Source organism: Chrysemys picta, chromosome 10, assembly GCF_011386835.1.
Source record: "Chrysemys picta bellii isolate R12L10 chromosome 10, ASM1138683v2, whole genome shotgun sequence".
In the NCBI taxonomy this organism is placed as follows: domain Eukaryota; kingdom Metazoa; phylum Chordata; order Testudines; family Emydidae; genus Chrysemys; species Chrysemys picta.
Genome location: NC_088800.1, coordinates 75442158 through 75456933, shown reverse-complemented (window position 1 = coordinate 75456933; position 14776 = coordinate 75442158). Strand labels below are relative to the sequence as shown.

The 14776-nt window shown below is 45.7% G+C and overlaps 1 protein-coding gene across 3 annotated transcripts in view; it reads left to right on the top strand.

Annotated features, from left to right (window-relative positions):
- The window catches only part of ADAP1 (ArfGAP with dual PH domains 1), a 109813-nt gene extending 97633 nt beyond the window's left edge, over positions 1–12180 (top strand). For all 3 annotated transcript variants that reach the window (XM_008164677.4, XM_005289151.5, XM_042853169.2), the window contains 4 exons: positions 3718–3780; positions 7947–8018; positions 10892–11120; positions 12052–12180. In XM_008164677.4, coding sequence (XP_008162899.1) covers positions 3718–3780; positions 7947–8018; positions 10892–11120; positions 12052–12080 — 393 coding nt within the window. In that variant the 3' untranslated portion in view covers positions 12081–12180. The remainder of the gene's footprint in view (positions 1–3717; positions 3781–7946; positions 8019–10891; positions 11121–12051) is intronic.
- Positions 12181–14776: the final 2596 nt, after the last annotated feature.

The following is a 14776-nucleotide window of genomic DNA, read 5'->3' as shown; positions in this document are numbered from 1 at the left end:
AGGGGGAGAGTGTCTTACCAAAACCTGGCCTTCTGGCTGAGATCAAGTGCAGTGTTGCTTTACAATTTGATGCAGTTTCTGTTGCAAGAATCTGCCTTGCATTTGCTGGAGGCTGGAATTGATGATCTAGCTACAATTTGCAGGGATAGTCACAAAATATAGTATAATATTAGGATGAGTTACCCTTATAATATAATGAGTGTATTACATTGTAGTTACACTGCAATTACAGTTTAATTACATGATGGTTTTGCTTTTAGATATGTGTAATTACCACTAATTCATATAATCACCAAGTTAACAACATGATTGAGTTATGCACTATTACATCCTTGGTTTTATACCTAATACATATATTTTAGAATCCACTTGCATTAACTAACTAATGATTGTATGAACTAGTGGTAATATTGGTACTGAAAAGCATAATTACTCTGTACTCGCAGTGCAAATGCCGCATAATTATAGTCACTGCAGTGTAACCTTTGTCTAATAAGACTTTTCCATCTCTAAGTACTTGATTCTGTTTAAATTTGTTTGTACACTGCCATATAAAATTCTCATGAAAATTCACAAGCCCTAAACACAAAATCTTTTTGCCTGGCCATTCGCATGATGATTAATGTTAGAAATCTGGTTGCTCTCCCGAAACCATTGACAACAGAAGAAAAACTAATGAGATTTTACGTGCCCATCAAAAGAAATGATTACCTGGTGGGGCTAGGTTGTGAGTAGAATTTTGCCAGCCGGGATGTATGACCTTGGAAGGTAAAATTCTCGTCTTTTTATGCTGGTGGAAAACTCGATCAGACCTTATTGTTACTTACACTAAGGCATCTTACAGAGGGTATTACTGGAATTTATACCCACTTTCAGGCTCTTTTACGTTGCTCGAGTGGCGTAAAGCGGCCTAAATGTAAATGAGAATCAGGCTAAGAGCTTCAGGAGACAGATAGGGTAGATATTTTGATATAGACACAAGAACCACAAACTACGCCTTTTAAGAAACCTGCAGACTTTTATAATGGTTTAAGCTCGCCCGGCCCTGCTACATGAGGAAAGTCTGTGTCCAACAGAAAGGACACTTTGCACACAAAAATACTGCCCCCTGGATGCAGCTTAGCATGATGCTTGGCGGCAAAGGGTTAAGAATCTTGAAGTGATAAAGGTTCTTTCCAGTCAAGACCAAACTACTTTCTGAAAGCAGCTGGCTGCCAGTCTAAAGACTGGAGATTAAGATATTCAGGATCTCTGCAACCTGGCTGTGGGATTCTCCAGGGTGCTTTTTATGTGATCACATAACTGGTTTATCAGAGCCTTTTGTTAGACGGAATTACATGTCACAGGAATATAATTTTTAAAGCTTTGCCATAAATAACTTGTTTAAATGCGAGGCTGGGAGTGGGGGAAGGTGAGAAGTGTTTAATCAGCCCTGTCAGCTCCATTTGCTGGTGAGTCTCACTTTTCTTTTTAAAGAGCCTCACGCATCCATCTGCAGAGATCTCACAGCTAGCAGCTCATCTGCACCAAGCATTTTTAAAAATAACCTAGGCCCTGGTAATTATTGTTGAGTAGATCTCAGCAGAAGGGGAGTTCACAGACATGTGTAATAGCCTTTAAAGGCAGATGGCATATTAGAGCTTGTGGTTCTCCTGTGTGAGCTTTTGGGTCATACTGATCTGAGAACAGGTGAGGAAAGGAGAGGACAACTGGGTGTCTGGGGCTCATACCTGATGTGAAAATGATCTGGGACCAGCTCTTAGGGGCCAATCCTGCAGTCCTTACTCTGGCGAGTAGCCTGTTGGTGTCCCTGGGGCTACCTTCCTGTTTAAGGGTTACAAAACCAGGCCCTGAGTTTTACTCAGCCCTTACTCCAGCAAAACACCCTTTGCGATGAGAACCTCCCAAGTCTGTATTAGTAGGAGCATTGCCAGCAGATCCAGGGAAGTGATTATCCCCCTCTATTCGGCACTGGTGAGACCACACCTGAAGCATTGCGTCCAGTTTTGGTCCCCCCAGTACAGAAGGGATGTGGACAAATCGGAGAGAGTCCAGCGGAGGGCAACGAAAATGATTAGGGGGCTGAGGCACATGACTTATGCGGAGAGGCTGAGGGAACTGGGGTTATTTAGTCTGGAGAAGAGAAGCGTGAGGGGGGATTTGATAGCAGCCTTCAACTACCTGAAGGGGGGTTCCAAAGAGGATGGAGCTCGGCTGTTCTCAGTGGTGACAGATGACAGAACAAGAAGCAATGGTCTCAAGTTGCAGTGGGGGAGGTCTAGGTTGGATATTAGGAAACACTATTTCACTAGGAGGGTAGTGAAACACTGGAATGCGTTACGTAGGGAGGTGGTGGAATCTCCATCCTAGAGGTTTTTAAGGCCCGGCTTGACAAAGCCCTGGCTGGGATGATTTAGTTGGTGTTGGTCCTGCTTTGAGCAGGGGATTGGACTAGATGACCCCCTGAGGTCTCTTCCAACCCTAATATTCTAAGTCGTGTTGATCCCAACCCCATAGGAATTACGGTGAGTTTTGGCACCGAGTTCAGTGGAAGCAGGACTGGGCTGAAGGACTTCATGAGCAACACCTGTAGGACAGTTAAACCATAAATGTGGCTGCCTAGAATGATTCGTCTCTACTTTAACCAGGCTGAATGTTTAAGGACATAGTGTAGCTATTGAAAAGTGAGCCAGGGAACTCTGGCATGGCCCTAAAGTTGAGGGGCAGCGGGCATAGGAAACTGGGACCGTCTCAGGGCTTCCCTGGGGTCTGCTCCCTCCTCAAACCCAGGAGCAGGGATCATCTTTTCACTATGTGTGTACAGCGCCCAGCACAGTGGACCCTGACTGGGGCCTCCAGGTGCCACTGCAATACACGTAATGAATAATTAAATATTATCGCTACATCTTTGGATACAACCCCAGTTCTCACAATATCTGGGGACAACAGGGTCCTAAACTGCAGACTGATTTGGCTTTCTTTGAGGTCAATGGGAGTTGTGCTGTTGACTTTAATGGGGGGCAGGATTAGAGAGCTCTTAGCTAAGAATTTAACAACTGGAAGCTTCAAGTTAGGTCCTAAGTTTATAGTTTGACATTTAAATAAGTGGCCTGATTTTCAAAAGCGCTGAGCACCCAGTAGTCCTCATGAAAGTCAGTGGAGCTAGTGAGTTCTCTGTACATGTGAAAACGAGGCCACTTATTTGGGTGCCAGATGATGGATAAACCTAACTTAAGGCCTCCAGTTCTCAATATTCTGACCCACCCCCCTCACCAGGTTTCAGAGCTCGAGCAGGAACGTCTACACTGCTGTTTTTAGCCCCGAAATGCGAGCCCGAGTCAGCTGACCTGCGCTCTGAGACTCGCAGTGGCCGGGTGTTTTGGGGTTTTTTTGCAGTGTAGTCATACCTGTATTACAAAGCTAACACGGGGTCAAAGAAACTGAAAAATTCTTATGGGAAGATGAGAGAACAATAGGAATAAATAAATCCACTTTAGTATGCCTTGAGAGTAGTGTCATAAGCTGTCCCCCGCCTGTATGTGGGCCGTAGGTAACTCTTTCTCTTGGCATTTTTTTCCATAAGCTCCCATTGAAATGATAACTGGGGGCTCTGGCAGGACATCACGTAAGCCTGTGTCTGCAACACATCACGTCTCCATCTGTCTAACGTGCACTAACATTGTACTTTTTTTTGCTTTCTTATTTTGACAACTCTAGTTGGTGCCAAAGCTTTCTAGGAACTACTTGAAGGAAGGTTACATGGAAAAAACTGGGCCAAAGGTGGGACATCATGTATTTTGTATTCATACCAAAAATGAGTTTGTTCTGTACTGCGTTGTGATCCACATAACAGTGGGGCAGAGGTGCTTTGGGAGGGTTAAGGTGTAAAATCCAGCCACATACCAACACTTCAATGCCTTTGAAATGATCTCTTTGTTCTGCACCCCACACTGGATTTTATATCCCAGTTTCTTGTGCTCTCCCTGCTACCCATCCTTGTTTCCACTATTCATTGCACTTTCCTGTGCGCTTATAGCTTTGTAAGCAGGCTAGAGATAGCCTAAAGGTAAAATCCACATTCCCCCATGCAATGCACGAGTAAAAGAACTTGGTGTGGGACTGAGAGATTCTCCCTGCATCAGCCCCACATCAGAGGTAGCACGTGCAACCGTTCCATATCACTGTGCCCCCACTACATGGTGTTCTGAACCAAGAGATCCACCGGCTCAATCCCCTCACCGTGCTCCCAGCAAATCCCATGCACAGAGCCGCTGTTGCTCGCTACTCTGTAGTGCCTTTCCCCACCCCCTCGGAATGGAGGGCATGTGGCTGGCATGCCTGCAGAATGAGAGGTTCCCCTGCACAGCTGGCAGCCAGAAAAAGGGGTGTCTGAAGGCGTTCAAGGCCTCTGTGGAAGCACAAGAGGTTGCTGCGTACGTGGGAAATGCCCACATCGCTGGATTCACTGCCAGTCTCCAACCAGGGAGCAGGTTTGGCTTTTCAGGCATCCTTGTCAGCAAGTAAAAAAAAAAGAGAATAAAATCTCCTACTGTGCCAAGAATTGAGTAATGACTCTTCTCTTTGGGCTTTATATCCCTCTGGGGAAAAGGAAAGGCAAGGAAATGCTTCCGCTGTTGAAGCTGGACTCTCACCTTTCCTGCCAAGTAAATGCCCGTTTTCACACACTCTAGTATATGGACTAACCGCTTATGACTCAGAACCCCCTCTTCTTGGTAGCTATTATATGAGATCACCGCCCTGTCCCTCAAATTCATTAACACAGGAGTGCACAGCTGCAGTGGGGACACAATCAGGTGAAGGAGGAGCATTTTGAACAGTATAATCATCTCTTCATACATGGGTGAAATTCATCCCCATGCAGAGTGCTAGCGCATGGCGTAAACACTGCTTAAGCCCAGTAGGCATAGACCTCGTGCTGGCCTTCTTCATAGTGGTAAATGTCATCTATGCATGAAAAAACCTTTAGGCCTGATCTGCACCTGGTTTTTGTACTGGTATCACTATGTCGCTTAGGGGTGGGATTTTTTTACCATTATACTGGTACAAGCCCTCGTGTGGACACAGTTATACCAGTATAAAGGTGCCTTATACCTATAACGTTTATTCCCCTTCCCTTACTGGAATAAGCTACATCAGTATAAGCACTCTGATACCAGTAGCACTGCATAGACGCCAGGTACCAGTACCGCTTTAACTGATATAAAGTGGTGCAACTATTGTGTGTAAACAAAGCCTTAAAAACCACTGTGTGAAAAGGAGGATGCCATAATTTATGGCAGGCCCTGGATAGTAGTAATGTACGTACCATTGATTTACATGACTTACATCTATTCTTTTTATGACTAGTTCCCCTAACAGCTGCTGCATGTTATGGGGCCTGTCTTACAAAACAGCTACAGAGGATCTCCTTATATAGCCCGGTTAAGTGTTGGGCAGCATTTAGCGGGTGGAGGTTGAGTCCATCTTTTTAGATGCAGGAGCATTTCTTTAACATTGTGGAACTCTGTTTCTTATTATCTTTTTAAATTCTTTTTCTTCATTTTAAAGCGGGGCGGGGAGAGGAGGAAGCAAGAGATTGTAGTTGTCAGAACAGAAACATTTCAGAAATCAAGGCCAGATAAATTGGTTATGGTCATTTTTGTTTCCTTCTGATGTCTTTTCTGTGATCAGCCCTTATCGGACTGGGACACCTGTTAATTATAATTAGCTCAACTGAGAGCTGCATGGGCACGGCCAGAGAGCTTCATAAAATGCATAATTTGCATGACATGGAGCAGATTGCAGCCATCCACTTATATAATACAGAGCTGAGGTCTCTGGAGACTACAGATCCCAGCATGCAATTCTACAAATTGATGCACGTGGATGGCTGGGTTGAGAACATTCCATGCTGGGATCTGCAAGGTGCAGCTCCCTGTTAAAGATAAGGATGGCCACGGTCTGCTTTCTAGAACTCTGAGGGCCACATTTGACCTCCGGGCTATGCTTTGGGTCTCTTGTTTCAAGGACAGGCATTTTTCATCAATCCTGGTGACTCGCACACTTGAAGAGCAAGCTGCCTTCAGTGTCAGCTCCAGCCATTATAGCACTCTGCAAATGACTGAGTGATGAGGCTCCTCAAACAGCACTTCGCTTAGAAAAGCCCCGTCTCATAGGCGCTGAACTTTTCTCCGGGGGTGCTCCACTCCCACTCCACCCCAAGGCCCTGTCAACATTCCACCCCCTCCCCCAAGTCCCTGCCCTTGCTCCGCCTCATCCTGCTCCACCCCCTCCCAGAGGCTCCGCCCATTCCCCCCCGAGGCTCTGCTCACACACCATTCGCTGCTCTCTGCCTCCTGCAAGCCCCTTCCCGAGCCGCCAAACAGCTGTTTGGTGGCACCCTGATTAGCTGTGGCTGGTGGGTGCTGAGGACCCACTATTTTTTTTTCCAGCACTCACAGAATCGGCACCTATGCCCTGTCTTCATGTCTAATAGAGGTAAATGGGGCATTCCAAGAAAAAGCACAATCCTACCCTAAATAAACAAACCCTGCTGGAGATTTAGAGCTGCAAGGGCCATGACATACCTGGACCAATTTAGAAATCTGCTAATCCAATCAAAACACCAGCCAATCATGAGATTTCCCAGACCTTCTAGAATTCAGTGGGATCAGCTGGTGAATTGACTAATGGTGACAAATCCACTGAAATTAATGAGGCCAGTAGCCTGGCCGTTTACTGCCTGTGCTACAATCTAGGGATCTCAAACTCCTGGGTTGGCCGGGTGCTGGAGGCTCTGGAGTTGGAATGGAGGAAGCATCTTCTGCCATTCTCCAGCACTCTTCTGGCTATTAGAGGAATGGCATTGACATACTGGCTGGGAGGAACAGCTCTGGGAGCGTGAGGAGCTGGAAGGAGGGAGGTAAAAAAGCTTAAAGGCAACCTGCACTGAGGGAAAAAACTGGTTTATGTCTTTTTCTTTTAATTCTCTATAAGGTACAAATATGGCCTTGAGTGGTTTCCATTCCTCCCCCCCCCCCCCCCGCCACACACACACACTTTGCCCCAAAAGCACAACATCTGAGGGTTCTGCTTGCTTTTCGTATGAGAAATTCAGGTCTTTTCTACAACTTCTCTTGAGGTCGGAACTTCGGTAAACTCTGTTGCTGTGAGACCCTGAATCTATTTACATTGGAAAATCAGGGGCTGTGGGATAGGAGGTTGCAGCTGATCAAACTGCAGATTGTAGCCACACAAAAGCTGTGCTAAGATGGTGTCTCTTTCTCCTTGAAACATACGTCCCAAGGCATTTGTTCATCATAAGGTGCATAGGGGTCATTTTTCCTGACGTCACACATTTGTAAAGCAGCGAATGCTGTACCTAAAAGACCCCCGGTGTGGGAAATGTTGATAAGGAGGAACGCAGTGCCAGGGTGTGCAGAGGCACAGGCTGAGTGGTGGAGGAGGGGATATAAATGTATCTTAAAACAATTGACAGATTAGCCTGTCAATTCTCCCTCCCTAAAACTCCCATTGAAATGAATGGTCCTGTTGTACTGGGAAGTATTATCACCCATTGGCAGATAATAGCCACTCTGCCCTTAAGTTAGTGTGGAACCGGCCCTTTCTGAACTGGTGAGTATGTCTCACCCACCAGAACGACACCTCTACCCCGATATAACACGAATTCGGCTATAACGCCGTAAAGCAGTGCTCTGGGGGGGCGGGGCTGCGCACTCCGGCGGATCAAAGCAAGTTCGATATAACGCGGTTTCACTTATAACGCAGTAAGATTTTTCGGCTCCCGAGGACAGCGTTATATCGGGATAGAGGTGTACCTTGAACGACACCAGCGCCCCGTAAATTCCCTCAACTTCTCTCCTTAGAAGCGAGCCAGGTTTCCCTTTGCCTTTGCTCAATCATTTTTTTCCCTCCCAACTCTTTAGCAAACAGAAGGTTTCAAGAAGCGATGGTTCACCATGGACGACCGAAGGTTGATGTATTTCAAAGATCCTCTGGTAAGGCAAGGGGGTTGGATCTCAGCGCGCGTCTGCACGGAATAGCCTGTAATGAAGTTTGGTCTAATTTGGGAATAAAGTGAAAATACTTGGGGCAGGTTGTTTTACTTTGGTCCAAAGCCCAGTGCACAATAGCCTGGTTCACAGTTAGTCACGGAAACATCCATGAACCTCTATTTAAATGGCTGTAAATGAGTCCCTTAGAATCATAGACTATCAGGGTTGGAAGGGACCTCAGGAGGTCATCTAGTAAAATAAAATAAATTAATTAATGGAGATATCCTATCTCCTAGAACAGAAGGGATCTTGAAAGGTCATTGAGTCCAGCCCCCTGCCTTCACTAGCAGGACCACGAACTGATTTTGCCTCAGATCCCTAAGTGGCCCCCTCAAGAATTGAATTTATAACCATGGGTTTAGCAGGCTAATGCTCAAACCACTGAGCTATCCCTCCCCCCTTCCTGGCCTTTATTTCATTTACCAGATTTTTCTTTCCCTTGGCTCTTTTGCAGGGCTTTTCTGTGCTTTGTTGCCATCGGGGCTGGGATTGGTAAAGGATTTCAGGGGAGTCACTTGCCCAGTTCCACTGGGTCCCTATCTCCATGAGGCTTCTTTGAAAATCCCAAACTAAAATCGTTGCTAGTAATTAACGTTGCCGTGGTAGTCACAATATTAATTAATATTACCACTGAGAGGAAGGATGGGCCATGGCTAGGGCACTAAGCTAGGACTTGGGAGACCTGCTGTGCCACAGGCTTATTGTTTGACCTTGGGCAATTCACTTAGCCTCCCTATTCCTTGGGATATTCCCTGGAGCTGGCTCAGGTACACATACCCACGCTAGCTCTGATCGAGCTAGTGCGCTAAACGTAGCAGTGTAGCCACAGCAGTGCAAGCAGCAGGACTACATACATGCATAGGGCTTTAGATGGGATTGTACTTGGGGGTAGCCTTAGACCAAATGGCGTTCCCCCCCCCCCATTTGTTAAACTTTTGAATACCTTAATTTTTTATTGCATTTGTAGCCCGTTTCATGACTTTGATGCACGATTTGCCTGCATAATTTATCCCTGTCCTTAAGATGATAAATTTGCAGGCTAGGATCTGTAAATCTGCCAGCCCTGCGCCCCACAAACCCGGCACCCCAGGCGGTCGTCTGGGTCACCTGCCCCTAAATCCAGCCCTGGGGCTAGCCTGTCCCACCACTACACTGATCTTTTTGGCTGGGGTCTGTGTACCACAGCTGAAAATTACACCTCCAGATCCAGTGTAGACATACCTTTAGTTTCCCATCTGTAAAATGGGGACGATAGTGCTGCCCTACCTCATAGAGGTGTTGTGAGGATAAATACTTTAAAGATAGTGAGGTGCTGAAATACTGAAATATGGGAATGGGGTACACGTAAGAACTTAAGATAGACAGTTGTTTATACCAAACACCAAGCTGTAAAGATTTTAATGTTGACCATGGGACCTTTCAAAGCACTGTAAAAACACTCATCTTCACCTCATCCTTCCAGCGTAGGCATGATGATTATTATCCCCTCAAAGGGCCTGATTCTGATCTCATTCCACTGGAGCCACGTCTCATTTATTCCAGTATGTGATCAGAATCGGGCCAACAATGATTTAAGTAACTTGATGAGTGCCTCATATCAAATCAATGGCAGAGCTGAGATTAGAATTCAAGGCTCCTAATCGCATGTTCTAAGCAACTGGCCACCCACCTTTTTCTCTTTTGTCTTGACTGACAGGTCTGGTAAGAGAATAATTGCCACATAGTCAGATCTTTATAATAGTACATGCAATATTTCCATTTCACTGGAATTAATGACACCAAAGATTATATACCAGAGAGAGAGAGAGATTTCTATCTTGCAGGCTAGAAAAATATCAAGCTGAAAAGTTTAAAATGCAGCTAGGAACGTGCAGGTTAAATGGTTGGAAAACTTCAAAAATAGAAGAGTCTGGGATTGGAGCAAGCGCCTGAGAGGCTGCAGAATCCCTGGGCCCAATCCTCAGCTGGTGTAAAGCGAAAGAACCCCACTGAAGCATGGAGGCCGTGAAATCAAAAGTCAATGGAATTGTGATGATTTACATCAGCTGAGGATCTGACCCACTGTCTCTTGAGCCTGGTCTACACTGGGGGGGAGGGGAAATAGATCTAAGATATGCAACTTCAGCTACGAGAATAGCGTAGCTGAAGTCGATGTATCTTAGATTGAATTAAAATGACTTACTTCGGGTCCTCGCGGCGCTGGATCGACGGCCGCGGCTCCCCCGTCGACTTTGCTTCCGCCTCTCTCACTGCTGGAGTTCAGCAGTCGACGGGAGAGCGATCGGGGATCGATTTATTGCATCTACACTACACGCGATAAATCGATCCCCGATAGATCAATCGCTACATGCAGATCCGGCGGGTAATGTAGACGTACCGTTGGAGTTGATCCGCATTAATGAGGAGTTTTGGGGGTGAGAGATTAGAAGGATAGAGGCAGTAGTAGGTCTCTCTCTCTCTCTCTCTCTCTCTCTCTGGGAATGAGGTCAAAGCACAAAATATGTCTGGATTTAGAACACCTGAAGTTTGGGGGGGAGGAGGGATTGGAATCCAGGGGCTTGGTTTGGCTCATTATTAAGTAGGAACTACAGTATTTGCAAAACTGAAATCTGGTGTATTTCAAACACCTCTAATTTTTGCGGGTGTTTGACCTTGGGAATTTGCTTCGTAGGCCTCTCTCACTGTTTTCTGTTGATGTGAGTGCTGGAGGCTCTGCAGGGAGAACACTAATGTTAGTTTGCTGCGTGATCCATATTCCACATCACCTTGTCAAGGAACTTTGAAAGGGCTCTGAATCATTTATTTATATCTTGTAGGATGCCTTTGCTAGAGGGGAAGTATTTATTGGGAGCAAGGAAAACAGCTACAAGGTCCTGGAAGGACTCCCACCATCCACCCAGGGAAATCACTGGCAGTATGGGATAACCATTGTGACCCCAGACAGAAAATTTCTCTTTGCTTGTGAGACAGAAAGTGATCAGCAAGAATGGATTACAGCTTTTCAGAAAGTCATAAGCAGGCCGATGCTGCCTCAGGAATATGCAGGTAAGTCACCCTGCCAGACTGAGACCCCTGGAGAATTAAGGCCTCCATTTATCCACCATACATTAGATAATGGGGAGACTGAAGGAGAGACAGAGCCTTCCACCTCTAAATCCAATCCAGTCTGCATGGGAAGTCCTTACCATCTGCTGCCTGTTCAGAAGCTTATGCAAAATGTGTCAAATTCCTAGTAGATAGGTGTCCACATCAATGGGACAGTAGCAGTCCCTTAGTCCCATCCTTTGTCTTCTTGTCTTTTTGGATTGTAAGCTCTTCAGGGCAGGGGCTTTCTCTCCCTATGTGTATGGACAGTGGGGCACAATGGGGCCTTGATCACAGTTGGGGTCTTTATCTGCTACTGTAGTAATAACAATCCCCATCACCACCACCTGAAAGTGGTACCCCTATCAACAGTATCGGCAGGCTGAGGAAACCTACCCTGGAGGTGGTGCTGCCAGTCTAGAGTGGAGGCCCATTGGTAGGGGCAGCATAGAGGAAGCTCTATTATGCTTTACCCATTCTCCAGCACCTTTATGAACACGGCATTCAGTTGAAGTTAAAAAAATAGTTTATAAGGAACCTTTCATGGGAATCCACTTAAGTGTGCGTAAACCTGATTTTTAACAATCGAGTTGAGTGCTGACAGATCAGTGTAGACAAGGATGTGTCATGTTCAGTATCTTGTTAGCCGATTATCAGTAAACGCTTCTGGGATCAGGGTTTAGCCACGACCAGCTGACGCAATGGTGAACACAACTCTTTGCAGTCGTGTTCTAACACAACAACATTCTGTAGTGAAGACAAGCCCCTACGGCCACTCGTTCAAAGCTAAGCCCGGCTGGTGGATTGGATCCCCAAGGGTTGCATGATAATCCGTCTTCTAACATCCATTGCATCGTCATTTTTGGTTTGTTTGTTTGTTTTTTCATTTCAGTGGAAGCCCATTTCAAGCATAAACCTTAGCTGGGACTGTCGGAGCAGACCCAAGGAATGAGATTATGTTTACAACACAAGATGGTTTTATTTGAAATGTTTAAAAAATAATAAAAGAAAATTAGAAAAACGTCCTTCACTTAATCCTGTTGGAAGCCAAGAAGTCAGCGGCAAACATCACATAGAAGTTGCTGAGCCATAGCAAAAACAAACCTTGCACTTCTCTAGGTAGACGCTGTGGGGCTCTTGTTTACAGCACCACCTAATACTCGTCCATAGGCTACACTTCCATGTGCCGCCATTTTGTGTATCTCACTACATTAGGTAAAGAAATACCACAAATACCTGAGCACGTTGTCAACATCGTAGACTCTGAATGATGTGCACCAGGATGCCCCTGGGTCTGTGCTAACTTGTAATAATAACACAACCCCGTCCAGAGTGGTCCAGAATACTCTGTGAAACAAATTTGGCTGTTTTCCCTAAGTAGCATTTTCACAGGGTATTGATGATTGACTTGAAAACATTAATGGCACATCCCAAAGATATGGTGTGCTTGACAGTCTGTAAACATGGTCAATGGCTAGAAATAACTGATGCAAAACATCCTGTGGAATATGGAAATGAGCAATTTAGCTCTTGATGAGAAGGGAAGAAAAAGCACTTCATGTTGTATCTCATATATATAGACCTCTTCAAAAAACAGTTATACTAATGATGACTGGGTTTTGGCTACCTGCCCTTTATCTTCTGTAATGATTCAATAGTTTAGATCAGGAATGGTTCTAATTTGATCCTAGTTTTTCAGATCTGAACTTTCCCAACATTCTGGAGAGTCTGGACCTGGTATTGTCACAGGGGCAAATTTGTGAAGTTCTCATCCAACTCTGAAGTCTCTCAAAGTTCACATCTCTGGCTTTGCTCTCAGCCTCTAGTTTAGACACATTAGTCTTTGGGATACCTTCTCCTGGCAGGGCCAGGGAATTCGAATTCAACAGGGTTTTCCCTGATGAACTCACTTTTCCCAACTTTATTTTTACGAAGCATTTTCTCATCTCCCAAGAGATCATTAAGTCCTAACAGAATATAGAGCACAAGCTTAAAACCCATTGTCTTTAAGTGAAGGAATGATGAACTATAACCAGAAAGGGGAGTTTGAAGTTAGCTGTGACGCGTCGGAAAGCAGTGTAATATGCTCTGTGGTGCGGATGGTGCAAATGCTTTAAAAAGCAAGTAACATAAATACTGCTTTTAGGTGCTTAAATTAAGGGTCTCAATGGTAAATTGCCTCTGTGTTATTCCATACAGATCATGTATACTGGACAGGGTCTCAGATGCTTCTTTTTTTATTCTGTTTGGTGGTTAAGTGACTAAATGTTTTGCTTTTGTTCAAAGTGTGGTGATGAGGAAATGATTTGCCAAGAAATTTTATTGACTCCAAAGGCTTTGGGGAGCATTCTCCTCACACCATAGTGTGGCTCTCTGTTGCATAAAGTATCACACCAAGCAAAGAGCTTTCACTGACATCAAGGATGCTGACGCCAGGGCTTGACTACACTACTGGCCGGATCGGCGGGCAGTGATCGATCCAGCGGGGGGTCGATTTATCGTGTCTAGTCTAGCCACGATAAATCGACCGCTGAGCGCTCTCCCGTCAACTCTGGTACTCCACCAGGGCGAGAAACGCAGGCGGAGTCGACGGGAGAGCGTCAGCCATTGACTTACCACAGGGAAGACACCGCGTTAAGTAGATCTAAGTACGTTGACTTCAGCTACGTTATTCACATAGCTGAAGTTGCATAACTTAGCTCGATTCCCCCCCCTCCCGCCCTGTGTAGACCAGGCCTGAGGCAGAGGTATGCAGCGTACCTTGGAGAAATGAACTTAGCCCACACTTCGAACAGAATCCATTTAAGACTTGATCCTGAATCCCTTGCACAATGACAGCGCCTATGGACTCCAATGGGGGGCGGGTAAGGAATGCAGGATTGGGGGTATATTTAGGGCATGATTTAAAGTGTGACTCGGTGCAGATGCGCATGCCAGTTGCACAGATCATTCCTTCAGACAATTCCTTCTGTATTGCCAGTGCCTGTCCGTGACTTTAACATGCTATCTCGGCATTTCTTCAGTTGTGGAGAGGCTGAGCTGAATGAGGTACTAGCCAAAACAAAGGGCTCTATTCATAGCAGATCCAGCCAGATGGCTTTACAGTGCATTGCAGAAGCACACAATGGCCATGCCTTGAAGAATATTGCATGTGCACTTCCTCGGAAGCTCAGCCAAAATGGCATTTGAAATAGCTCGGCTTCCGTGGTCTTGTGATGTGTAAATGTTGCTAATGATTCATTCTCAAGCTATCATAAAGGTGAATTTATAAATAAATTGATGTAATGTAAGTGACCATCACACCTTGTAAGTCATGCTAACTTGATGTAGGCTAGAAATCCGTGGGGTTGGCCTCATTAGCTGCTTTTCAAAGTGCACATCCAGGAAGTGCCCGTGACTGACAAAGGAATGTCAACTCAGAGAAATCACACAATGACTGTGGCATGTCCCCGTAGGAACACTGTAGGCCTACACAGGAGCGGCGCCAGGGTTTTTGCCGCCCTAGGCAGCAGCGCTCCGCCTCAGAGCATTCGGCGGTGGGGGTCCTTCCGCTTCACGTCTTCGGGGTGCTTCAGCGGCGGGTCCCGGAGCAAATGAAGGACCCGCCGCCGAAGCAC